General features: G+C 38.4%; 2 protein-coding genes across 6 annotated transcripts in view; both read left to right on the top strand.

The window, feature by feature from the left end:
- Positions 1 to 8,450, top strand: part of RBL1 (RB transcriptional corepressor like 1) — a 34,289-nt gene extending 25,839 nt beyond the window's left edge. For all 3 annotated transcript variants that reach the window (XM_044447571.1, XM_044447570.1, XM_044447569.1), the window contains 4 exons: positions 430 to 508; positions 1,457 to 1,623; positions 3,479 to 3,643; positions 3,927 to 8,450. In XM_044447571.1, the coding sequence (XP_044303506.1) occupies positions 430 to 508; positions 1,457 to 1,623; positions 3,479 to 3,643; positions 3,927 to 4,097 (582 nt within the window). In that variant the 3' untranslated portion in view covers positions 4,098 to 8,450. The remainder of the gene's footprint in view (positions 1 to 429; positions 509 to 1,456; positions 1,624 to 3,478; positions 3,644 to 3,926) is intronic.
- Positions 8,451 to 13,034: 4,584 nt separating this feature from the next.
- Positions 13,035 to 27,290, top strand: part of SAMHD1 (SAM and HD domain containing deoxynucleoside triphosphate triphosphohydrolase 1) — a 32,892-nt gene continuing 18,636 nt past the window's right edge. Inside the window, exons 1-9 of one of the 3 annotated variants that reach the window (XM_044447517.1) lie at positions 13,035 to 13,322; positions 16,331 to 16,397; positions 17,934 to 18,006; positions 18,583 to 18,743; positions 20,356 to 20,471; positions 22,416 to 22,486; positions 22,961 to 23,113; positions 23,738 to 23,847; positions 25,679 to 25,787. In XM_044447517.1, coding sequence (XP_044303452.1) covers positions 13,124 to 13,322; positions 16,331 to 16,397; positions 17,934 to 18,006; positions 18,583 to 18,743; positions 20,356 to 20,471; positions 22,416 to 22,486; positions 22,961 to 23,113; positions 23,738 to 23,847; positions 25,679 to 25,787 — 1,059 coding nt within the window. In that variant the 5' untranslated portion in view covers positions 13,035 to 13,123. Of the gene's footprint in view, positions 13,323 to 13,403; positions 13,827 to 16,330; positions 16,398 to 17,910; positions 18,007 to 18,582; positions 18,744 to 20,355; positions 20,472 to 22,415; positions 22,487 to 22,960; positions 23,114 to 23,737; positions 23,848 to 25,678; positions 25,788 to 27,290 lie in introns of those variants that run through there. The other 2 variants (XM_044447518.1, XM_044447519.1) reach the window with 2 other exon arrangements.

The following is a 27,290-nucleotide window of genomic DNA, read 5'->3' as shown; positions in this document are numbered from 1 at the left end:
CACCCAGTCAGCTCCATGGCTGAACAGGGACTAGAATTAAAGTTCCCAGGTCCTCAGTTCAACACTCTAAACCACTACTTCACACTGGCTATTCTCTTTTCAGTGTCATATTTGATTTCACTGTTGGTACCAAAGGCCTTTCTTGGTGCCAAGGCTACAGTGTCAGTTTTAAGGAACAGAGGAAATAAGCAGGAACCTGCTAGGGGCAGTGGGGGTACCAAAATTCCTTAGGTACAATATGGTGCACAGGATGGTACACAGGCATAGAACCTGTATTTGTGAATGACTACTCAATGAACTCCAGCTATTTATATTGCTTAGGCTTTCTATATAAATAATACTGTATTTGTTTAATATTGTATTAAACGCTAACTGCACTTTTCAGAAATTTTGCAGTGGGTTACAAAACCTGCATTTTTCTACTTGTAGGTTTACAGAAGTGTCTTATTGAAAAAAATGCCTATGGATGTAGTGTTAGATATAAAGCAAGAAGCAACATCAGAAGAAGGTGAGCTGATGGCTATTCTTGTATTTTAAAATTACCAGAGGATTTAAAAGAAACCATTATCTTCAATATGTAACATACAAAAGTTTTTGCCCATGTTATGGAAATCTAATTAAAAATGTTTTACTCTTAGTTTATAGTAGAATCAGATAAATTGGACTGAAAACCATCTGAAACTATGTAATCCAAGCTCTTTTACTGCAGCAAACCCCTAACAGATAATAAGCAACCCCAAAAGATATAAGCAACTGTGTGTGAGACAAAGGACAGAGTAGGAATGACACAGATCACACACAGAAGTAATGCCATATGTTCTAAGAAGAAGCAATTAAAAGTTTAAAGTGGTATATTTACCAACTGATCAATATACAGCATTGTGGCCACCTACATGAGCAGTGGCTAGGACTTTGATACCTCAAAATGGAACACATTTTAATTATGTGAAGTGCAAAGTCTCAGATAGTTGTGGTGTTAAATGTTTTCATTTTTAGCATAATCTTATGTATGTTAACATCTGAAGAAAACTCCACTATATTCTGTGCAGCTGACTTCTGAGTCAGTGATTACTGATCCAGACATGTTGCTTGATTCCAAACTGGAATGCTGAATAAATGGATTGGTTATATTTCATCTGACTTCATTACTTGGGTCAACTGATTGGATGTACAACCCCAGTTAAGTTTCAGTTCTGCTTATACTTATGTGAGAACAAGTTAAACTCAACTCAGGATAACTTACCTCTGAGTAACCAAGCATACAATCATGTTGTTGGTGTCCTTTTGGCAACACTACAAATTGTGGGTGTGGTGGAGAGAATAAGAACAACGACTCCCATAGCTAAGATAATCTTATTTATCTGCAAATAGCAGTATAATTCATTTTGCTTTCTCTCCGCTTTTTACATTTAAAAGCCTACTGTAATTCTCTCTTTTTTCCCCTTCCTTTCCACAGGTAACCCCAGGAAGATGCATTACTCACCTGTAAGAACTAAATCAGAAGATTCAAGAGACTTGGGAAGGGAGGAGAGAGGGGACCTGATAAAATTTTATAACACCATCTATTTAGGAAGAGTGAAAAGTTTTGCACTGAAATACGATGCTTCCAACCACAATCATGCGGTATGTGAATCTCTGGTTTTGAGAAGCAGTGAATAGAGTTTGATAATTTTATGATGTAAATATAAACAAGGGTTTCTAAATTCAAATACTAGGTGCCATGAATTTTCCTTTGGATTTCATAAAATCTTGCAGCATTTAATTTGAAACCCATGAGAAATATAACTTGGACCAGCGGTGTATAATCATTTTAGATTCCTGGGGACATGAATGCTGACACTTTCATAGATTTGCTCAGACATCCCATTCAAGCACAGAGAATGCTTTCCTTTCTTAAGTTTAGCACTCCTTTTGAAAAGCATGATCTTCTCAGTTACCTATTAGTAGTAGCAGTCAGATCTACATTCAGTGGGCAGGAGTGACAGCATTCTGAGACTGGCTGCATCTTTATACTCTAGCAGCTGCTCTCTGACTCCTGCTCTCTAAGTACAGGAGCTCATCTGGCTCATGCAAGAAATGTTTAGAAAGGTAGCTGGCTTAAGAGACCGTTTAGTCTTGCAGTCTGTAAACAATAAAGTTGATCTTTAGGATGAGTACAGAGTCAATTCTGAGCACAACTCTGTCCGTATAGTAGTCAGCTTATTTATTTAAAACATTTTTATGCCGCCCCCATCGCAACAAAGCCTCGGGGCGGCTCACAACAAGAACAAAATATAACAATTGTACAATAAAAATACTAAAACCTGATTGCAAGGGCCCCATGTGGTACTGCATAAGCAGCCAAAAGCTTCATATAAGCTGCTGGTTCTTCCCTCACTCTTGATATGCAGCATGGAGGCCACATTGTCTGTCTTTATTAGGGCATGCAATTGTTTGACCAGAAGCAAGATGATTTAAAGTACTACGGTACAGGGAGCTCCAGCCAATTTATGCTGTGGCTTGCTTTCTGCCTTGACCAAAAGCTGTGGTTCATTTGGCCTAAGCATTGTACTTTCCCAGCTCTGGAGCCTCATATCTGTGGTTTCTATGATTTCATGTCATTCTTTGAGGTACACCAGGCAAGAGGCAGCTTTCACATTGAGTATCAGTTCCATTCATTAATAGGATGATAAGGTGGGGGTGAGACTTTTAGGAAAGTCCTAGTTTGTATGAAACATAGAACAGTAAACTGAACTGGTGGATAAGGGGTGTTTGGTAGACTCAAGATTCCTTCCTTTTTTTGATAAACATGCAGGGCTGGTACACCTTGAAACAAGTGGTGTGCTTTGGAATATTAGCATTCTCTGTACCATAATATGGATGGCTGAAAATTGTTTTACTTTATTATAGGGGAGAAATATCTGAGAAATGCCTGTTAAAACTGGGTTACAATTCAATAATTCTGTTATTATAAATATCTTGGGTTTCTAATACAGGCAGTCCCCGGGTTATGAAAGAGTTCCATTCCTGAAAAAAGCAAAATTCATCTTTAAGTCAAATTCATATGTAAGTTGGATCACATATAGTCAGCCCTCCACATTCATGTGGGTTAGGGGTGCAGGACCCCTGTGAAAACGGAAAATCCATGAATATCACTAGCCACCCCACCCTACCCAACTATACCATCTATTTGCAGCAGATGGTTTTCTGCAGTAATTTTTAAAATAATAGGCTTTATGGCAATTCGTGCTTACATATACAGATTGTTTGTTATTCAGATGTTCATAACTCAGGGACTATCTGTATTGCATAGAAACTGATTTGCTTGAAATATCACATTTGTTAGTTGTTTGCATTGTAATAAGATATTCAAGTAAGTACTGGATATAGTGTGCCTGTATAAATTTGAACTTGTATATTTCAGTTAAGTTCTACTTGCAAAATTAAAAGAATGACTAAAAGAATTTTTGTACCTGTATGTTCAACTTTTCTTTCCAAGGTGGAGGTACTTCCCCTTTCCCCGTTTCCCAGTATTAAACAGCAACCAGTGTCTCCTCGACGAATATCCCAGCAACATCATGTTTATGTTTCACCACATAAGAATGGTGCTTGCTTGACACCTAAGACTGCACTGTTATATAAATTTAATGGAAGCCCTTCTAAGGTAAGATGCATACCTTTAACAAGTAAAAGTTTAAAACCTCATTTATAAAGCTTCATGATGGCCTTTTCTTTGAAGAGCCCCAGTAGTGTATGTGATAATGATTAATTATTTGAAACTTGAGGGAGTGTGGAGCTGCTCTAAAAAATTTTCACGAGCAAAATCATAATTTCACAAATATATTTTGAAAACTGAGAATGTATTAAAGCACATATTAACACATTTTGTAATAATCATTGGCCTTCAATTATTACCTGCTCTGATTGTAACGCTCTTAATTTGGCAGAGTTTGAAGGAGATCAACAATATGATAAAGCAAGGAGGACAGAGACCTAAGAAAAGAGCAATATCAATTGACAGTGACACAGAGTCACCAGCGAAGAGACTATGCCAGGAAAATGATGATGTTTTACTTAAACGTCTTCAAGATGTTGTCAGCGAAAGAGCAAATCACTAGGTCAGCAAAAGTACTGTGCTGGCCAACATTTATTAAGAGCTGCCATGTGCATCTCAAATCACTCTTCAGCTTTTTACTTTTGCTTATGGTAGGTAGACCATGGGCCAATCAAAGTACTGAAATGCACTGGTTTTATGATGCTTCCTTTTATAAGAAGCTCCCAGACCATGATTGAATTTCTGTCCTACAGGTTAATGAATATGTACAGTATTATTTTAACATTGTTTTGAAACTGACGTATAAGAAATTGTCGATTTTAAATGTAACTTTATGGGTTTTGAGTTGTATTCTGAAAGTAGAAACCAGTTCATGTTTTGTAGAAGTCTAAGTTTTCACAGTGTAGCTATCACACATTAGGGAATTAATAGTTATTCTTCTGAGTAAGTATTCTTTTGACTTGCAGTTCACGTCAAAGTGCTTCAGCTTTTATTCTTTAAAAGAAAATTATTACCCTTCTGTGCATTATTATTCCTCCTGTGGAATAAGGTAGGAAGATATAGCTATTGATACAGTAAAAACTAGTGGTTTTTTTCCTAATTTTGAATGCACAGACATCCTCTTTCTATCAAATGTTTGGATAATGTTTTAAACTATAAGCATGACTGTAAGATGCAGTACTCTTAGCTACTAGTGGAAAGGCAAAGATTCTATGAGATTAATAAGGGTTTAGGATGTCTTTTTCTGGGTTTTGGTGTTGTTACTGTTTCTCTTGTTAGACCTCTGCAGTGGGCTCAGGGGTTTGCTTGGATTCCAAGGGAGTGATATGCAAGATTCAGGTTTGCTTACAAGTAGAAAAGATGTGCAATTTAGATATTAAAATGGAAGCAGTAAACTTACGGAGTGTTTAGCAGTATGTGTCTGTTCTTTAACCATCTATGAGTGGAACGTAGGCCTCTGCATGGCTTATTCTGCTTTGGTGTACTTGTATCTGTCTTCCATTTTGAGTCTGTAGATTTCATTTTGTGTGTTGTCTGTTTCTTTGGCTCAGTGAGTATAGATGGGCCAAAGAATGGACACATACCTTCCCCATCAGCTTTCAGTTACCAGTTAACTAGTTGCACAAATATAAGCTGGACATAGAGCTTGTTAACTGCACCTATCTGTACTAACACTCCTTTGCTGCATGTGTAATTAAATGAGTCCACTACTACTGTTATCAAAAAGCAATTAATAACACCTGTTGGATAGCTGCGCTTAGACTAGACTACTGATAAGATTAGGACAATATGCCCAGCATATTGTTATCAGTAGTGCCAACTTAATGACTAGTAGCAGAGCTGGTAAACAGCTTGTCAGTATCAACTAGACTGAGTCCTTTGTCCACATTTAATCTCTCAGGCAGTTTTTGCTTACAGCAGTTTAAAGTCTACCTTGCAGTCTTAGTTCATCTGTTGTAAGTAACTTGCTACTAAACACTCTGTAAGCTTCCTGATCTGTATTTTGATCTTTTCTCTTGTAAACAAACCTGGATCTTGCATATCATTTCCTTGGAATCTCAGTGAACCCTTTCAGTCCACTGCAGGGAGCTAACAAGGGAAACTGGTACGGCTGCAAAGCAGAAAGTGGTATGCAATTGTCTTTTCATAGCCCATATTGGCGAAATGTTCTTTTGTTACTTCATTTGAATTGTCTTTCCTGAAGAGTTCTCTTTAGAGATAAGCACTCCTCCAGAAAGTATAGGTCTATATCTGTAGCACTAAAAATGCCTACATACTGTATACCCAGTTGGGGAACTTTCAGCCCTCCAGGCCCGGGAACTTTCAGCCCTCCAGGCCCAATCTAGATCATAGAACCTTCTTATCCAGCCTCTGGTGTTCCTTCCAACTGCCCTGCTCCCTCCTCCTCTAGCCTGCCATTTATTTAAGAGGTAGCCATGTGTTCTTTATCCTCTGCCTTTCTTTTGCTTTTCTTCTGCTTCCACCCAATGCTCAAGCTCAGCAGTCTTCCTAGAGGGCTTTTCTTACTCTACTACCATCCCTCCTTCAGCCCTAATTTAGCTGATTCTCCATTTCCCTAGTTGAGGAGGGAGAGGGGCTGATTCTCAATTTCCCTAGTTGAGGAGGGAGAGGGAGGAAGGGATTAAGACTTTCTTAAAAGGGAGACACAACAGACATTTCTTAAAAGGACATTCCTCTAGCTAGAAGGGGTAATGATTTGAGGAAAAGGGAAAAATTCTTTTGATGATCTCCAGGTGGGTGTCAGTTTGGGAAGGGGATAAATTAATTGAATCCACAGGATTTAGGATGGTTAATTGGAAATGTATAAAAGAGAATGGAAAAATGGGGTTCCATGTTCGTGTATATGAATGGTACACATGATATGTACGTATGGTGTATTAAAAAGCAATAACACCTGTTGGATAGCTGTTATCGGATGCATGACCCTTGCTAAACTTCCCCATAACTGATGACACTCTTGGACTAAAAAAAAGGTTCCCACCATTGCTGTATGCCAACAATGAAAAGCGTGTCACTTAGGCATCAAGCTGTGCTATTAATTCATCAATTAGCATGCCTTCTTACACTTTGAACCCACTTAGACAATATAGCTGCTCATATTGGAAGCTGCTTCTGTGCTCTGGCCCTCTAGGATCTCAAAGAGCTCTCTTCTGTAAATATTCCCAAATGATTTGGAACAGTGGCAGAATCTATGTGCTTTTCTATGGGGAAGAAAGTAACCACGGAGAGTCAATAGATTAAGACAAATAGCATGTTTCAAGCTACTTTAAGTATCACTATCAGTTGTGTTTTTTTAATCTTCCAGTGGTCTGTTTATGGTAGAGGAAGGAAAATGGGAAGATTTTGCAAGTTGAGAAATAACTGCCAGCAACAAGATGAGAAAATAGACCTTTTTGTTGGAAGGCACTTGTGTTAACTTGCTGAAATTCTTTTTCCTTGCTAGGGCGGGTAAAAAATGAGGTCTGAGTCACTGCATAAAGCCATGCCAGTCTTATTTTATCGATGAACTATCTGAAAGCAGTAAACCCTTGCAAAGTCAGGATATCTGCAATTTGTAGCTATGCTCTTTCCTTTAAATTTTCCCCTTGAAAAACATGTTTTCACTTTTGTAATATTGATACAGAATGAAGGCCTTATCAGATTAGCTGTGCTTATACATAAAATGTATAAATGTAGTATATAGCTAACACAAGGGTTAGGCCTTTCTGCATTTGTCTATTATTATCAGCAGGCACCAAATGAAGCTTGTTGCGGAAGTGTTTACAAAGAAGGGATTTGATTAAGAGTACATGAAAGTATAGGAAAAATGAGGTATCATAAGTGCAGAGCACCACTCTCACTTAGGATATTTTAAAGGTGAAAGCCATAAGATAAATATACATGTTGTGTTTCTAGTTCATCAGTTGGAAATATTGCATATCTTGGGCTGCTTTCATAAGCACCTAATCAGGTTTTTACGTGTGCAGCACAATCCTATGACCTCTAGACAGTCTAGATATCCATAAGACTTTTACGAGTCTAAGCTCTGACCCCGGCAACTTGTTCCAAGGTTGCAGCTGGGACTTCAACCAAAAGCTGCACCTCCACAGCCATAAAAGTTCTGCCAGCATATAATCTACCTTATTATCTTTTCTGCCTGCTCAGAAACTGAAAATTTAGATGGCCAAAATCTCCATCTCATGGGTTTTGCATGGTGGGAAGAGCATGAAAGTCACCTTTGCTACTGCACTCCTCCTGCTGTACATAGGTTACTGGTATTTATCCAAATTTGAAGGTTTATGGAAGGCTTCATTAGATTGCACCTTAGTATTCCAAGGTTAATACAATGAGGTCAGCTCGTCTAACAGGTCACAAGGCCAAATAGTAGAAAGAAGTGGAGAAAGTGTTGTACAACAGAATTTGAATGCATATGTGCTATATTAATTAGCCATGGAAGGAAAATTTACAAATTTCAAAAGCTCAACGTGTTATACTTTTCTTTTAATAAAGTAGACTAGCAACAACTTCAAAAAAATTGTTTTACCTTTTACCTAAAGGATGACATAAAAATGCCCTCAGTAAAATTTCAGCTATATGCATTGATACTTTTAGTATGTTTTCTCCAATCACTTGGTCTCAATTCCTCATATGTTCTTATCTGCCTTCCATACAGATTCTGAAGTCTGATCTTAAAAGGCAGGTGCTGAAATTAATGATGATTCTATTGTTTAATTACATGTTGTATTCATTACAGCTTATGCAATTTTGTATTAATTATAACATGGTGTAGAAGAAGCTAATGATGCTCCTGATTAAATGCTGGGCTTCTTGGAAAACACTTTTATAAAGCTTTTGCTATACATTGGAAATCCTTGTAAATACAGAGTTTAATTAAAAAGAAACTGCTTTATGCTAATTGTGATTATTTTTCCTTTCACTTTAGCATGGAAATACCAAATACTTTTGTTTTTCAGTGTCTAAGAATCCCACTGAAGAATTACCAGCTGGATAATTAACAAATAGGACCAACACTTACATTTCTCTCATATAGAGAAGTTAAGCTAAGAGAAAAAAAATGATTAATATTTTCAGTGCTAGGGTTGGAGAGAGAAGTGTTCTTGCTATATGCCATAAAGTTGTCCCCAGTTTATGGCAACCCTATAAATTGAACGTTCTCCAAAATGTCCTGGTAGAGCCCTTTTCAGCTTATGTAAATTCAAGGCCATGGCTTTACTTTGTGGAATCAATCCTTCTCATACTTGGTCTTCTTTTTCTGCTGCTGCTGTGAATTTTCCTAGCATTATTGACACCTCCTGTGAGTCTTGTTTTCCCATAATATACCCAAAGTGCAACGTGCTCAATTTCATCATTTTGGCTTCCGGGGCAAGTTCTAGCTTAATTTGATCTAGGGGAGACTTGTTTTTCTTTCAGTCCAGTGCATTCACAAAGCTCTCTCACAAAGCAGTACAATGTTTCAAAAACATCAAATTTCTGTCAAGTTTCACACCCATGCCTAGTGATTATTAACACTTGGTCATAGATCTTTGCTTTGATCTCAAGTGAAATGTCTTTCCATTTGATGATCTTTTCTAGTTCCTTCACTGTTGCCTTTCCAAATCTGTCTTAAAAACTGCAGCCTTTAATTGAATTGCTGATTGAGTCAAAGTATACAAAAACTTTAAATTTCTTCAGTGTTGACGATAAAGCTCTGTAATTGTTCTGTAGTCATAATTTTTGGTAATGTTCAGCTAGTCTTGCTTTCACAATTTCTTCTTTCACATTCCTTTAGGAGTCATTTCTTTGCTGCTTTCTGCCAGTAAATTTGGTATCATTTATATGTCTTAATTATTCATGTATCTTCCACCAATTTTCACCCCTACTTCCTAATCCAGCTTTTCTTACAATATGTTCTGTGTACAGATTGAACAGATAGAGAGATAAAATACACATTTGTCTGACACCTTTAAACCATTCTGTTTCTCCATATTCTGTCCTGACAATATCATCTTGTTCACAATAAAGGTCACACATCAGGCCAATCAAGTGCTGAAGTACATTTATTTCTTTCAGAACCATCCATAGTTTCTCATGATCCACACAATCAAAGGCTATGCTGTAGTTTTATAAAGTATAGACTGTCCTTTTGAAATTGTTGGTGTTATTCAGTAACTAATGTGCATTTGTTATACAATCTGAGTGTCACTTTTTGGAATTGGCTTGAATGTCAGGTATTTCTCGTTCCGTGTAGCGTAAAATTTTTTGTTGCAACACCTTGACTATCACTTGCCTGCATGGGAAATCAGTGCAATGATTTTATAGCTGCTGCACTTCTTGGCAACTCCTTTCTTGGAGATTGGAATATATATTGATATAAATGTATATTTCCAGTCTGTAAGCCTTTGTTTTATTTTCCATGTTTGCTGGCATAGGCATGTTAGGATTTGGATAACCCTATGTAATCTGGGTACTCAAGTCCTTCAAAGTGGTTTGAAAGCAGCAGCTTTCACTTGCTTTCTAATATTCAAGCTCTTCATAGGATTCCAATACGAAAGAGCCTGTTATCTTTTTATCTCTTCTATTGTTTCCATGTTCTCTTTATTTTCTCCTGGTCAGATAGTATGTTCTCTTGGTCTTTCAGCATTCCTAATCTAGGCTTGAATTTCCCTTTGCTTTCTTGGATGTTCTGGAAGACATTTCTTGTTTTTCCTCTTTTGTTCTCTTCTATTTCCACTGGTCATTGTAATAGTTCTTTTTTGTCTTTACACAAAAGTAACTGAAAAGTTGCATTCTGGATTCTGACACTTTTTCCTGTTGCCTTTTGCGTCTCACTTGTCCTTTGCAATTGTGGTTCTTCTATCATAAAGGTTTTTCTTTACTTTTTGCTACAGGAATTGTCATTTGGCATTCTTCCCTAATATTGCTCCTAGTTTCAATCCATAGTTCTTCTGGTTCATAGTCAGTTAAGTTCAGTAATGCAAATGTATTCTTTATGTGAACTTTAATATCCTCAGGAATTTTATTAAAATTGTATTTTGGCACTATGCTTGTTAGCGATCCTTTTCATTCGTACTGATCCCACAAACTGGGTACCATATTGTCCAAGAGCAAGAGCCTTTGTAATACTTCATTTATGCTCTTAAAACCAATGGTGGAGTTCAAGGAAATGTTAATATTCATGCGTTTACCTGCTCTTATAAAAATGGGTAAGATTTGGTGTTTACTACTGTGGAGGTGTACAATTCTCTCTCTCTCTCTCTCCCTCTGTGTGTGTGTGTATTGGAAAGCCCTCTTCAGAACCACATCTTAATCCTCACAATGGTTTCCCAAGCCTCTCAAACACTATTGATTAATATGCTTTGGAAATTTTTAGTCACACCCTTGGGAAAGACAATGAAGGTGCCAGGTGAACACACACAAAAGATGAAGAAAAATCAGAATAAAGCTGGACATAAATTCCAGAATAAAAGGACAAGGGATAAGGTGATAGACAGAAAATAGCAATTAATGTGCTGTATTTAAAATAAAAGCTTGGTGTTGATCAGCCCTGGTGAAAAGGGTAAAAAGTTTGGAAGTATCCTAAAGGTTAGTTTGGTGTGCAACACCCTCTGCCTTCTCCTTACTCCTAAACTTTGGTATAGTGTTTTGACCTATAAATCTGCATTATACAAAAAGTTAAGCTTCAGCCAGAAACAATTCTGGTCCATCTTAAAGGCATAGTAAAGGGACAGTATGTCATATAGTCCATGTTTATTCTATATGACAAATTGTCCAAAACTAATTTTGTGATTCAAATTTCACATGACCTACAGTTCTTATTAATGTAAGCAGCTTATTTTTACATATAATGAAAATTACTGGCATGGGATCATGACACTTGAGATCAGCTTACACCAAAGCTAAGGGTTTAGCTCAATGCAATATTAGGTGGTCTCAATGGAAAGTTTCCTCATTGAGTCTATGTTTTGGGGTGACCCAAACCTTAGTGGGGAGTACATACCCTCATTTCCATATCCTTTTATTTCCATTGGAAAATAATGGCACGCTGGACAGTACTCTGCACACAAAAAGGTATGGGCCAGACCTGATGCCACTTTCCTTGTGTCACCTCAAATATGCATCAACTATACTCATCAAATAACTTTCAACCTTACAGTAATCAAAGGTGTTGCTATGACTCCCACAAGAATTTAAGTCAGTGGCTAAGTAGTTCCCATCCTAATTCCCAAGGGAAATTACCCACTACTGAGAAGATAAGTAGAGATAAATGGAGAAAGGTGATGAGTAGCTGTTCCTTCCCTGTGTATGTGATTACAATGCCTTAAATATTTATCTGCCTCTGGTGGGTGAACTTTCACACTTTTTCTACTGATGCAGCCAAGTTGCTTTTGCAATAATGTAGCATTTTTTAAAAATTGTTGAGTGAACAATTTTTATGTCATGTAATCTTCTGTACTGTTTTTGCCTTTTTAGAGTATTACACTGCTTTGCCCAGAGCCTCGGCTATTGGGCATTATAAAAATTGAAATAAATAAAAATGCAATCCCTTGTAGGAATTTATGAATTGCCCATCTGCAATTCCCAGCATTCCTAAAAATTGATTGTGTTGTCTGGAGAACATCAGGTTGGAGACAAGTTCAAACATACCGACCTTTCATGTAATACAGCTGCTTTCTGTACATAGGCGGGGCCTCTTAAAAGAAACACTGCTGTATTAATAGCAAATGAGGGACAACATGGAAAGTATATGTGCTTTTCTTTCCCTATATTCCCTCACACCCCTTAAGATTAGCAGGGTAGGCCTTGCTCTGGGAACCCTCTTTGAAGGAGGTACTAAAGGTTACTATTCGGAGGAGGGTCTCCTCTGCAGTGACACCCAAACTATGGAATATTCTCCCCAGAGAGGTCTGCCTGGCACCAACTCTACTCTTTCTGGCGCCAGGTAAAGACCCATCATCTTAATTAAATTAATAATTTTAATAAATATCAGTCACATCTTTTTCTTTTAATTTTGAATGGGTTTGAATGTTTTAGTGTTTACTATTGAATTTTAATTGTATTTTATATGGTTATTTTGTTGTGAGCCCTCCTGAGGCTATGCAAAGGACGGCATAGAAATATTTTAAATAGATAAAGCATAGCTCGGCCAAAGCCAGCCTATGCCTGAGGATGGCACAACGCAGAAGCTCTGAAACCAAATGCACACTTTGTGTCCCCCACGCGGAGACTTTACTTCTTTCCCTGGAGATCCCGAGAAGGACGCTACTCCCAAAGCCGGAGACGGGACCTGCGGCCTAGGAAGGGACCCATTTCCCATTTCACCCATTTTCACAGCGCAGCCCAACTACTGAAGGATGCTTCCTTTCCGTGCCCAGTCCCTTATCTCGTTGGGCGGGTTTTCCCTGAGGGAGAGATCAGAGACGGCTTTGCCCGCCCATCGCGGCGCTGAGAGGAGGGCCGAGGCCACGTGGCTCCCTTTCCCGGCGGAGGCGGCTTGTTCGCTGCAAAGCGAGGCCGCTTGTCCCGTTAGTCGAGCCGCAGCAGGCAGGAGGACCGAGGCTATTCGCTACCCTCATCATCGAAGAGAGGGCGATGTGGGACAGCGACAGCGAACGAACCCCGAAGCGGGCCCGGCCCGCCAGCCCGGCCGATGCTTTTCGCACACCTGAAAAACCCGTCTCTGCGGGGCAAGCCGGAGGGCTCCAGCCCCGGCTTTGGGACGTGGAGCAGCTGTGCACGTTCCTCTGGCGCAGCGGCTTCCAAGACCCGGAGCTGCTGAGCTGCTTCCGAGGTGAGCGGGAGAAGCCGACACTGGCCTGCTTGAGTGGGTCCTTTCCTCGTTGGCCTGCGCGTTGTTATGCCGGGAATTTCAGCCTCCCCGGACCTTGAAGCGACGTAGGCTGGGGCGACATCGCGCTGCTGCGCGCCTTCGGCGTCCATGACAGGAAGGGCGGGCGGGCCGGCCGGCCGAGGGATCCAGCGTAGGGTCGGCTTGCCTGAAATAGGCTCCAGTCCCAGAAGTCTCAAAAACTACCCGGAAATTGACGTTGTTCTCGCTCCCCAAAATAAAGGACCGGCTAAGCCGAGCTGCTGTTTTCTCTGGACAGGCAGTTTCTCTCGAGGTGCCTTCCTTGCACGTTCGGCTTAAAACTTCGTTTGGGTGTAAGGGGCTCTCAAAGCGACTCGAATCGTGTTGTAGTTGTACCTTTCTCCGGGACCGGCTGGGAGAGGATCGCGGTTCCTCTCCGTGGCGGGATAAAGAAGAGAGCTTTCTTCATTCTCGTTTTACGCTCAAGTAAGGTCCACCATGTTTAGCGCGGCTTTTTCCGAGGCAGATCTGCATAGGATTGCGCTGGAAGTCACTTAGGATGCAATCCTACTCATATTCAGGCACATGGGGAAAGGTTCCCAAATGCTTAGCCTGCTGCTGAGGGATGCTGGGAGCCGGAAAACTTTTTCCTCTGTTGAAATAAGTATAGGATGGCATCCATAATGCGGATTAAGTACACCTGTCCCATGTTAAAAGAACTGGCTGTTCTTCAAGCCACCTTCTTCCTCTTTCAATATTACCATTTAAGGCTTTGCTTTTAACATAATCTTTCCGAAACCCTCTCATGATTCTTCTACCGGCAACTTTAATGTTTCACCTAGGTGACATTATGTTTTCTGGTTGCAATATGCAGCCCTTGACCCCTAGAAGAGCTTAAGTCTTTTAAACCTGTGCCTCTTTCTCCACGCCATTTTAAAACTTGATTACAAACTATATGACTTTCAACACCATTTTTTCCCCTTCACCCCCATCTCGCCCCTACAGCATCTTGCCTTATGAAGAGAGATTGAAAGACAGCCCACAGTTGTGCAAATTTGCTTCATTGTAATAGTTATTGTTGGATTGTAGAATTTGGAACTCCCATGTAAGCTCAAAATGGTCTGCTCTGCTGTTTTCAGTAAATTGTCCAGTAAATTATGGGCAGCTGAAAATTTTTGGAGGTGCTTGTTAACAGCTTAACTCCTCATTAATCCCATTCTAGCAGAGAAGACTTCAGGAGTAGTTTGAGCCATTAACTTGTAAACTTGCATTACAGGGTTTTTTTTTAAAATGCCCCCGGGATGTTTGAATGTGTTATCTGCCTAAATAACCTGTTGTGAGAACTGTATTATCAGTTAATAGGTGTGTTCTTTGCCCAGAGTATTTCCATAGCCTTGATTTAAATAAGATACCTGGGAGAGGGTTCTTATCAAGCTAACAGGAAGTACAAAGAATAGACAATCTCATGGCTCTTCATATGCTAAGTAGGCATTCCACGAGAAAAGCTGTAATAAAGTGCAGTGTTTTTCTCTTCAATTGACATGCTGAATCACATGAGAAATTATTTTCAGAGATGTAGAGAATAAAAGTTTGCTGCCTTATCTGGCAAAATGCTGAGAATTTCCCATGTTAGTCCATTATAAAGAATTCAAAATAGGGTTTAAATAGGGTTTATTCTATCAGGATTGATTAAATAATAAAAGCAGTGGACTGCCTTCAGATTTCAGAGTTAACTGTTTTCTCAGGGTTGATATTAGACTAAAATGGAAAAGGGGTAGGAGATCAAATCATATTGGTGGTAAAGGAAACAAATGGGGATTCATAACAAAATGCTGCAGTGCATTCTCAGTCTCTAAGAGGAGTGATTCTGGTTCAGCTCTAGTTGTCTTGCAACAGGAGTCTTGTACTCTCCAGAGCATGCAGAATAGGTGAAGAAATGGTTTAACGGAGGAAGGTTGCCTCTCTTTTCTACTCTGCTGTACTAAAGGCTGCTGGACATTTGGCCATCTTCCCTCCTTCCTGAAACATCCCTGTATAGTAAAGCAAGAGGAGTTTTTCAGCTCCCCATGATGCTCATAGCCTTAAGTCCTCATCCCCAGGAAATTTTATTAAAAAAATAAGGAAAGCTGATTTCTTCTGGTCACCTGCCTCCATTTCTCTTTTTGTTCTCTCTAGCTGGGTTCTGAAAGATACTCCTTCCTATTATCCAGCCATTAGACATTATTATCTATTTTGCCTTCTCTTGATGGTACATTTAGCATGACATCTAAAACTGATCTCCAGTTTTGATAATGTGAGGACTGTAAATATTTGTTTCTGCCTTGTACAAGTGAATCCCAACTAGTATTAGAAACAGTTAATTCAAATCTATTGAGTTAAAGGTAAGATAAACTATTTAAGGCTGCTATTCTAAGTATGCAAATCTCTTCTTATAGTTAAGACTTGGTTCTTGGCCGTGAAAATTGCTACACTACATGTAGAAACAGTGACTCAGTTTGTTGTAGCCACATCATGGCAATGGCTAGTGGTCAAAATTTCTATGTTTGCATTTCCCTCATTTTCCCTAGTTCCCTTTTGTATTTACTGTCTCATAATAAATGTGGTTTGCTTTTATATCCAAATCATGTAAGCTTTGCTTACTGCTAACCATGGTTCACCTGCTATCTGGAATTGGAAACCCCAGTTGTAAGAAGTCTAAAATGATGTTTCAGTGCACAGAATTAGTAGTATAGTTCTTTGAAGTCCTGCTAAGTTTACTAAACAAGGTATACTATGGAAATGTGCTGATTAAATATTTTGTTTATTACTCAGAAAATATTTCAGATATATTAATTCAGAATAATATATAATGCTTGAATATTCCTCATTTTTGAGGCATTTTCATGTGAAATCTGCACAGATAATTAAAATATCAAGCAATTCAGAAGCTTGACTATTTAAGAGCCACAAATGAAGCTAACAGTTTGTTAATAAATTTATTTACTCCTCAGAAAATCAAATTACTGGTTCAGCTTTGCCCTCTCTCACTATCTCTCATCTTGAAAAAATGGGAATTCGGTAAGGAAAACTTTAATCAAATTTAAATAGTAAAAAGAATGTGTGTTTTAATTCCTAAATGGATACTTCTGCATTTACTATCTATGTGGTTTTAATCTTCATATTGCTGGTTTTCAAAGGCTAAAAATTAATTAATTGTAGCATCTTTAAGAAAACTAAAAAAGTTCCTTTTCACATGCCTTGTTCAAATAATAGCACTGTGTCAAGCATAACTGTGCATATTCTATCTTCTCAGTAGTCTCACTGTTGACAGAATAATTGCTGCAGTTTAAAAAGTGAGAATTCAGTGGTTTTTAACATTCAATAGAACAGTAGACCCTTTTGAAGACACTCCTAGTTGCAGAAGCCCACTTTTTGGGCATGCTTTCTCGTTTCCAAAGTTTCTTTTCCAAAGAAAAGCACTCCTTTTGGTGTCGTGATTGAAAGCAGTTGAGACGGAGAGGTAGCACCTTTTTAATTTGGTTTTAAATACTGCTGTTATTGTTTTACTATATTATTAATTTTTCTTGTTGTGATTTTTTGTAAATCATATTAGTTGTCAGAAAAAGGTATAAAACATCATAAATAAGATGTTTATTATTACAAAATAAGAATATTTTGTAAATATAGGTAGTGAAAGAACTCTGTAACCTTCAGATAGAGACTTCTATATCTTTAGCTTAGAAACTGTTATTGCCAAATAATAAGAAAAACAATTGTTACCATGTACAGCTAATTCCTGTTTCATGAGGTTGTATACGCAAAATCTTTCTGTATACTGCACTAACATCTGAGGCTGTCCGCTGAGTCAGATTTGAGAGGATGGGAGCAAAGGAGAGGGCTTTCTTTGTGGTATCCCAATTATTGTGGAATAATCTCTACTCTCAGGCATATTTGATGGCATATGATGGGATTTTAATCTCATGTTTCACCAGGTCCTGGTGACTCATCGCAACTGGTTTTACTAGTAAAATTGTTTTTACCTTTTGCATTATTATTATAATTAAATTGCATTTTTATCCCACATTTTTTCCATGTGAAGAATCCAAAGCAGCTTACAAAGTTCACCTCTTCTCCATTTTATCCTCACAGCAATAACTCTGTGAGGTAGATTAGACTGAGTGTATGACTGGCCCAAAGTCACCTAGTGAGTTTCATGGCTGAGAAAGGACTAGAACCCAGATCTCCTGAGTTCCAGTCCTTCACTCTTAACCACTCCAATATATGGCTCTGCATGTTCAAGTGTTTATAATATGTTTTGTCATTTTTGTACCTTGGTGAGTATCGGGAAAAGTACATACGTGCGCACTGTGTTATCTATGCTTGGTCTACATTTGTCATCTCTTCTCTTCCTCTCCATTAGTAAACATTTGGAACATTATAAATAGAGATGAAGGAAGCTCATAATACCCTCTTCAGTTCTGAAGCTCTCTTGTGGAAAACTGCTATAGAAATGTTTGTAATAATACCAGCTAAAGTAGCTTTAAAGTCAATTATGTTGTTTAATAAAATACTGAACTATCCATTTAACTAGGTAATATATTTAATGGCTTTCAGAACAGTAGGAGTGAAAACGGAACTTCTGGCATGTCTCCACAGACTGGCACAAAGTTATGCTGACATAACAAAGGTGAGAGAAACATTTACTGTAATCTAAAAACAATCTGCAAAGTGGGCAGCCTCTGTTTGTTAAAGGTGATCACTCTTCAGTGATCATTTACTTCTTTAGCTCTGCTGGCAGCTAAATGAAGCTAGCCCACTAATCCAAGAAAACTGGTAGCATAAAAATAGCTTACAGTGATAATGCAAAAGCTATCCCGTTTCAAATGCAAAAATATTAAATCATTTTACATATATCTGTAATTCTTCCTTGTCCTTCTTCCCAACCAATAGCTGCCATTGCTGAGCAGGTTGTAGGGCTAACTGGGGCTATTTATTGTAAGGGATTCTTTGCTTGTTAAGTGTTGCCAACCTGTATTGGTTTTCAGCATATACTTTGCATGGGTGCTGTTTTAATCCCAGCTGATGTATCTATTTATATAAAAAGCCCCTTTACTATCTTTTTGGTTCCCCTGTGACAAACTTACTAACATAAAAACGGGGAATGCCAATGCATCTTTTTCTGTTTGAAAAAACTATTTCTTTTAAGAGAACTGTCCTAGTTCACGTAGGCCATCTGTTCAACTTAAAGTTTGCTTTATTCTAGGTATTTAATGACCCAGTTCATGGTCACATTGAAATGCATCCTCTCCTTGTTCGAATCATTGACACACCTCAGTTTCAGCGTCTTCGATACATTAAACAATTGGGTGGTAGTTACTATGTTTTCCCAGGAGCAACACATAACCGCTTTGAACATTCCCTTGGGTAAGAAATGTGCTCTTCTTTGTTGATATCTTTGTTTTTATTGAAATTATTTTCTTGGTCACCCACTGAAAAGTTCCTGTGCCTGTGAATATTAATAGCAGCTCCACTAAATTCCCCAGTAGTTTATAAGGATATAAGGAAGTCCTGCAGTGTATGGAAGATTTTTTTCCTCTAAAATACCTTAAATAGTTTGAAGTTTTCTTCATGCCATCTCAGTCAGCAACATTTCATTTTCATTTTGAGCAGGTACAGGTTCACCAACCTCAAACCTAGGTAAACAATTTTTCTCACTTCTGCACTAAAAATCACATCAAAAGATTTTCAGAGGCATAGTAGATGATACCATCTTACTGGCAGAAAACAGCAAAGAACTGAAATAATGAACATGAAAGAAGAAAGTACAAAAGCAGGATTGCAGTTAAACAAAAAATCATGACCACAGAAGAATTGTACAACTTATTGTCAACAATGAAGAAATTGAAACAGTGAAAGATTTTGGCTCAGTCATCAGTTCAAATGGAGATTGCAACCAAGAAATCAGAAGAAGACACAGACTTAGAAGAGCAGCAATGAAGGAACTAGAAAAGATAATTAAATATAAGGACAACTCACTGGAGACCAAGGCCAAAAGCATCTGCACTCTTCTGTTCCCAGCTATTACATGTAGGTCTGAGACGTGAACTGTGTAAAGAAAACTGAAATGAAGAAAATAGATTATTTTAGAAGACAGTGATGAAGGGAATGCTTTGTGAATTCCCTGAACTGGCAGAAATACAAACAAGTACATCCTGGATACATCATGTAGGAACTTGCCCTGAAAGATAAAACTGAGATTGTGCTTCAGGCATGTTACGAGAAGGCAAGACTTGCTGGAAAAAAAACAGTCTTGAGTTTATAAAAGCTATGCGGGGTTCTCAAGGACAGGATGTTTTAACGGCCATTCCTTCATATGGTCCCCACAAGTCAGAGCTTGCTTGACGGTACATAACAACCATGTAAATCCATTGCAACAAAAATAAGAGCCTTGTAGGCTTAAAAGATTAGCAATTATGATATAAACTTTAATGCATGAAAACTCATTCATGTAATAATTTCTTTGCATCCATGCATGTGTGTGTATTTGTTGATCCTGGATAAAAATTGCCTTCATAACCCTGTTTCCTTCCTGCATTTGGGATAGAGTGCAACTTAAGATACAATTCTATGCATTTTTAAACAGAATTGTTCAGCTGCCTGGGGAATGCTGGGATTTATAGAACTTTTTCTGGCTAAACATGCATAGGATTGAGACCTTACTTCATACATGAGGACAGTACCTGGAAGTACCTGTCACTTGTTGCTTTCTGCACAAGTATGGAGAATAAGTATGTATAGAGAGTGTTTCTATGTGAGTGGGCCAGAGAGGAACTGGCTCTGATGTGTTATCCACGGATTTAGTAATCAGAAGCCAAATAGTTAAATAACATTTGGATGTTGTTATGTTGTAGTTCTAGATGCAAGTAAGCCAGATGACATACCATAATTATACTACAATTATGACCTGCTGTATGTGTGTGTATTAACTCTAACATTCAAGAAATGCAGAACTGAACTTTTTGCATTCTTGCAACAGGGTTAGCCATCTAGCAGGCCGTTTGGTCCAGACACTTCAAGAGCGACAACCAGAACTGTTGATTGACCAGAGAGATATTTTATGTGTCCAAATTGCTGGCCTTTGTCATGACTTGGGTAAGTTGCTTTTCAAATACACTAACAAAAGTGGTATGTACATTGTAAATAAATGTACTATCCCATTCTACAGGTTTCTCACAGCAACACATATCTATTACTTCTCTAGGTAGGCTAAAGCCCTGTGTTGGATACTGCAAATAGCTCATACTATTTCCTTCTTACACTTTCTTCCAGTAAATGATCCCACTACAACTCTTTTCCAGCCTGGCATAACTCACAGGTTTGTTGTAAAGATAAACCTGGGTGGTGGAACAATGTCTATCACCATGAGCTTTAGTAGACAGGCAGGATACAAATGCAACAAATATTATTGGGTGGTGTAAAGGGGAGGATGAGAGTTGCTCTAACTCCCACCAGTGTAGACAGAGGGCCCAAAGGTTGCTTAGATTGGCTACAACCCAACACTCTAGGCTGTCACTACCCCTAATGTACAATTCAGCCTGAGCTAGGTTTCTTACAGGACATCCATAAGGTATATGAAAGAAGGCCAGTGCTGGCATTCAGCTTGTTCTGTAGTCGTCCGTAAATTCTAGTTCTTCTCAATAGAAGTGGTAGCTGTGACAAGGAGTGTTTGTGCTCTGTTTAGGCTAGTGCACCAGTTGTGCTGTTTGTGCTGGAGAAAACATGCTCTATTTAGTACACATCTTGCTTACATCCAGACTAGATTGATCATTTATTTTATTTAAAATGTTTTATGCCATTCTTTCCTTTTCCATATGCATTCATATACTTCTGATAATTATGCCTGAATAAGGGCCTCAGAAGAGCACATGGACAGGTTAACTGCCCAGAGCATACTTAACAAGTAGATGCGTTTGAAATGTGCCCAGAAACCTGGGTTGGCAAAAAATAGAGTAGCTAGGCTGCTGACTGGCACTAAGGTTTTGGATCACATCATATTTTGTCATTTTTACTGCCCTTTTTGTTTCCTTTCTCAAGTTTAAGTGTAGGTTTTAACCTTTAATGTGCTAGGCTGGGTTACATACAGAATCACTTCCCTTAGTATGAGCCTGCTTCAGGCACTAGGAGCATTCCTGTTCCCTCTTCTATACCAAGGTGAGGTAAGTGTGAAGCAATATAAAAGAAAGCCATTTCAGTGGTGTCTGGACTCTGGAACACATTGACATGGGAGATTCAGTATCATATGCCTTCCATAAGCAGTCAAAAGCACTGTGGGAAAATCCACCAGGATATTTCTGCCCCTACCAGTTTTCTGCTTCACTGACTGCACTGTATAAGCCGCTCCTACCACTTGCATAGTGGTGATTTAGAGCTCCTGACCAACCAAAACAAGTAGAAATGTTCATTTTGGGAAAAAGGGTGACAGATCTTACATAACCTTTTGAGCTGTCTTAGAAATGTAGAAACAGAGTGAGTCAGAAGGGGTCTCCCAGGCCATCTAGTCTGACCCCTGGCTCCAGCTGGCTCTGCTCACTACATGCCCACCATCTTCTTCTTTCCAGATAGTCTTCTTTTGGGGCATCTGCTAGAAGTCTTAAATCTCCCTTGTTGTAAGTGGTGCGTTCCATGTTTGCAGTGCATTTAGTGGGACCTGGCCCTTGTACAACTGAATTGGCAGGGCAGAAAAGAATCTGTAGAGTGGAAGTGCACCATTGGATATTATCCTGATATTCCAGTGGGAATTTGAACAAAATTCTGTTCAAAGTTTTATCTCCTATGAAGCTTTGGCATTGCATTTTTTTTTTTTGGTTGCTTTTTTTATTGTGATTATTAGATACTCTGGAATTTTGGGGATAAGGCAAAATACAGGCAAGTTGACCAGGCTGAAAGTTTATCCACTAGCTCTAGGAGGTTTGACCTTGCCTTAGAAGGAATGCCAAAATTAATATAACAATGTGTATGTTTATACGCACACATATTCTCATGCACATACATCATACCCCTGCCATATAGATAAAATACACAATCCTTATTTTTTAGGTCATGGACCATTCTCACATATGTTCGATGGAAGATTCATCCCACTAGCTTGTCCAGGATTAAAATGGAAGGTGGGTCTTCTGCATGCAGTATAATACAAAACCACACGTTATATCCCTAATAAATTGAGTGGTCCTTAAGTATGTTAACCATGATGCTTTAAGAGAGGATAGAACTGGGGACTTCCACAGTTTTTTGTTTTAATAGAAGTTGCTTACAGTATCTTGGAGAAAAATTGTCACTCAAATTGCTAGTTTATAAATCCTGGCTTATTTGGAAACAGTTTTCCATAGTGTTAGGTTTTCATGTATCAGGAAGCTATGGTTAAGTGTTAGTTATGGCTTCCTTCCATGCTTTTATAAAGGGAGGAACAAAGCAGGAATGAAGAGGTGGTATGTGGATATTAAGCTTGCATATCCTGGATTCTTAAACTGGGATTTTTCCTCCCTGGGATGTGCAGGTCTTACTGGTTTTGCACTGAATTATAATTGTTTTGTTGACAGCAATTGTTCTGGTTTAATAACTAAAAACTTGCTTTTCTGTAGCATGAACAGGCTTCTGTTCAGATGTTTGAGCACTTAATCATGTCCAATAAGCTAAAATCAGCCATGGAATATTATGGTCTCAAACTGAATGAAGATATAGACTTTATCAAAGAACTGATAGCGGGACCTATTGAGGCAAAGCCAGGTGTTTTGGTGAGTCTTGCTTTCCACATTTCTGTGTGCTGTTTAAATGCGGCGTGGTTTAGTGGGGGCAATCAGGAACAAGTACTGTTGGGCACTGGGCATGCTTTCAGGTCTGTGGGTATAGGTTTACAGCAAAGAGATGATGAATCTATGTGCACTTGCGCTGAACAAAATTACACTGATAAACTATTGGCAAGATGACTGGCCGTCAAAATGACATCAAGGTTTTACACTCACATGCTGTAACTCAGCACCTTAAGCTTAGCTGCTGTAATAACTACAACAGGTAGAGTGTAAAAGACAGAGGAAGGCATCCAAAGATGCCCTCCTGCTGAGGGAAGGAAATCTTTCAGGCTTAACTCAAGCATTATTTGCATGTGACACAATAATTAAACATCCTATGGAACAGGAAATGGTTCTTGATCTTATCCTGATTTATGTGGGGTAGGTTGGTCTTAATAGTAGTTTCAGTTAAAAATAGTAATAAAGTATTAGCAGTATAACTGTTCCCAGTATTCCTGGGATAAGCTACACTTAGAAACCTTGATTTAATACTGACTTAGTGCTTACTATGGATTGATTTATTCTAATGCTTTTTTTTCCCTTTTCCTCATCCTTACCATGGACGATTAGAAGAACACGTGGCCTTATCGTGGGCGATCAAAAGAAAAGAGCTTTCTTTATGAGATAGTGGCTAACAAAAGAAGTGGAATTGATGTTGATAAATGGGATTACTTTGCTAGGTATAGAAATCTTGCCGCTTTTTCAAGGATCTGGAGAAATTTTATTATTGATAAATGAAGTATTGATAGTCCCTTACCTATCAAATGTTTTAATTAATGAAAGATATTAATCAGCACTCATCCACGTTAAATTTAACATGGATGAAAATGTGTAACTACAGTTAATGCGCTCCTATACATCTTTTTATTTGTTAATATTCCTTTAAAAAGGCTAGAATAAAAGCATGGCAATATATTTGTGCTAGCGGTATTGACAGGTGAACTTGTAGGATTCCTTTGGCATGTTATGTAGCTCCTGTAAAAAGTACCATTTACCAGAATTTTCACAGTATAAAATGATGCATATTAAATTTTTAACATGTGAAAATGTTTGGATTCTGCTCAGTTAGGAGTTAAGAACAAACTGGGAATGATCTGTCTTTGAGATATATATTATGACCCTCTCAGGGAAGACATTAAGCCCAGTCCATGTATGCAAACTGTTTATGCAGAATGGACAAAATTTAGACTATGTCTTCCTCCACTTACATCACACAGTTAAAATGATCAAATGACTCAGAAGGGTATATTAAGAGAGGCATCATCTTGGGAGACTGAGGATGCTACATATTAAACAATTTTTGAAGTCCTTTGAATTAACAGTTAGTAAGATGAACTGATACAGTCCTATAGATTCTGTGACAGTTTTAATTAGAAAATATGGTGTAAAAAGCAAATAGTAATGGATTGTGTATATACATTAAGTCCTAATTGATTAAAAAAGCAGTTCTTATGAATTACAGTTTAAAGAACATTTCATTTATCAGGAGAATTAAGTGAGGAATCTATATAGTGACCTGGGTTGCACATATGACTGTACAGTATGAACCCATGGGCTGTTATACATGAGTGAGAAAGAGGTGCAGTGCACCAGCCATTCACACTTTTAGTCAACAGCTTAAGATCAGCCAAGTTGTAGGTTGTTAGGCATGATGTACAAACTCATGATGTACACATCTGGTTAACCCAACCACAAATTGTGAGTTAACTGTTGGGTTGTTTATCCCTAAGCAATCAGGTTCATGCATCATGATTTAGTGAATCATGTTGTTGCTTCAAAGTGGGAGTGGTTGGTGGACTGGAAACAATGTCTGTTCTGTCCCACTTATGCACAACAGTCCATGCGCTCTTACTATGTGCAAACTGGCCAGTGGTTTGGGACCCGATTTGCCCTTTTGTGGATGTAAGTGCTCTTTCCTTCCATTCACGGAAGGCACTGAGACCTAGTAGAGGCACTCACTAGGAGTAAAATTGCTTCCCTTTCCCCTCAGCAGGAAAGTCTTCTAAGTGGAGTTCTGTTGGATGAGGTTTTTGTGAGACTTTAATAAAAGTTACATTGGAACATTTTAATATGATATTACATCAGCAGTATTTACCCCTTTATAAGTTAACATAAATGTATAGTATGTCTGAAGATAACATTGGTGCTGCAGCAAACTGCATGCATGTTATATAGGTACACATATACACACAAACATGTTTTGGAAATGCGAAAATGTGCTTGGGAGAATCAAATATATAAATATCAGTACATTCCAAACAATTATATAGATTTTTAAAATAAAATATACATAAAGTGATAATGTACATCCTTATTCTTTTTTTACTGAGGTGTGAAATACTTTCAATTGTATTTTTTTCATAAGTAGACTTGTCTGTCAAAGCATTAATTTGTGTGTGTATGTGTGGGTGTGTTTAATATCAGTTAAGGATTTTTTGTATTCATAATATATGAAAAATGGGGTCCAAAATTCATAACTGATTGAGCATAATTCTGTTTCTGCATACTTAGGGATTGTCATCATCTTGGGATCCAGAACAACTTTGATTATGAACGCTTCATTAAATTTGCTCGTGTCTGTCTAGTGGACGAAGAGAAGTGTATTTGTACCCGTGACAAGGTAATTTGTGTTGAGTAAAGTAGAGAACTTCAACAAGAGTGTTGTTATATTCTTAATGACAGCTTGAACAATTATTTTCAGATGAGGTTTTCCACTCCATTTTTGGAATGCTTAAGAGGAAGCACTATTCCATATTGCTGTCAAACCAGTGCTTTGACATTGTTGACCAAATGGTCTGTGTACTGGTGTGTGTGTGTGCCTAAAATACACAACAGGGGAAAGTTTTCTTTTAAAGAATTTATTCTTGAGAATAACCAACAAATCATTCCAGATGGTACACTTTGTGAGCCGCCCTGAGACTTAGGTGAATGGGGCAGCATAGATGCCTCCTAAATAAATAAATAAACACACACACACCCCTACCTGAGCAGTCCTAAGCTGACCCTTTTATACGAGGGGCGTTCAGTGTATTCTCTGTATCAGCATGAATAAAAAGGAATAATAAATTGAAATTTTTATTTTTCAATGTAATCCCCCATAACTTCAATACACTTATTATATCTAGAAATTAACTTTTCAATTCCCTGTAAAAAATATCCTTCCTCCTTGTCTAAAAAATGAGCGTTAATTGCCGCCTTGAGCTCTTCATCGTCAGGAAAAATCACTTTCCACAAAGATCTTTTTTTAAATTCAGGAATAGGTAGTAGTCACTGGGGGCCAGGTCTGGGCTATAGGGTGGGTGGTTTATTTCTTCGAAACCACAGTCTCGCACAGCAGCCTTCGAAACACGCGACGTGTGAACGGGCGCGATGTTGTGAAGAAGCAGCACACCTGCGGTCAGTTTTCCCTGCCTTTTTTCTTTAATTGCTTCTCTTAAATTACGCAGAGTGGTTGTGTAAGATGCTGCGTTTATGGTTTCACCTTTTTTCTTGTACTCAATAAAATTCCCTTTGAGTTCCAAAACATGATTTTTCTGGCTGCTGGAGTGACTTTGAATTTCTTCTGAGGGTCAGCACCTTTTTTAGGCCACTGCATGGACTCCTGCTTAATTTCAGGGTCATAGTGATGAACCCAAGTTTCATCTCCAGTAACAATCCGGTCGAAAATACTTGATGGATCTTCACCACAGAGCTCTAAAAACTCCCTACAGCACTTGACTAGCACTTGCTTCTGAGGCGCCATGAGCATTTGCGGCACCCATCTTGCACAGACCTTTGAAATGTTAAGATGGTCATGAAAAATAGTAAATATGGTACCAACGGATAGGTTTGTCATCTCTGCTAACATTTTGATTTTTATTCGGGCATCTTTCAATACAAGTTTCTCAATTTTTTTTTTTCACATTTTCTTTCGTAGTGGCAGTAACAGGCCTGCCCGAGTGAGGGTCGTCTTCAGTGCTTTCTCTGCCCCTTTTAAATTCACTTGACCACTTTTGAACAGTAGATAATGAAGGTGCAGAGTCCTGGTAAATGACCACCATCTCTTCGTGAATGATTTTTTTTACTTTTTCCTTGTTTTGTAAGGAACTTAATCACAGCGTGCTGCTCGATTTTCTTCAACATT

The sequence above is a fragment of the Varanus komodoensis genome, unplaced genomic scaffold (genome assembly GCF_004798865.1).
Source record: "Varanus komodoensis strain SLA01 unplaced genomic scaffold, ASM479886v1 scaffold52, whole genome shotgun sequence".
In the NCBI taxonomy this organism is placed as follows: domain Eukaryota; kingdom Metazoa; phylum Chordata; class Lepidosauria; order Squamata; family Varanidae; genus Varanus; species Varanus komodoensis.
Note: the sequence above shows the minus strand (reverse complement) of the source record. Positions and strands in the feature narration are given on the sequence as shown.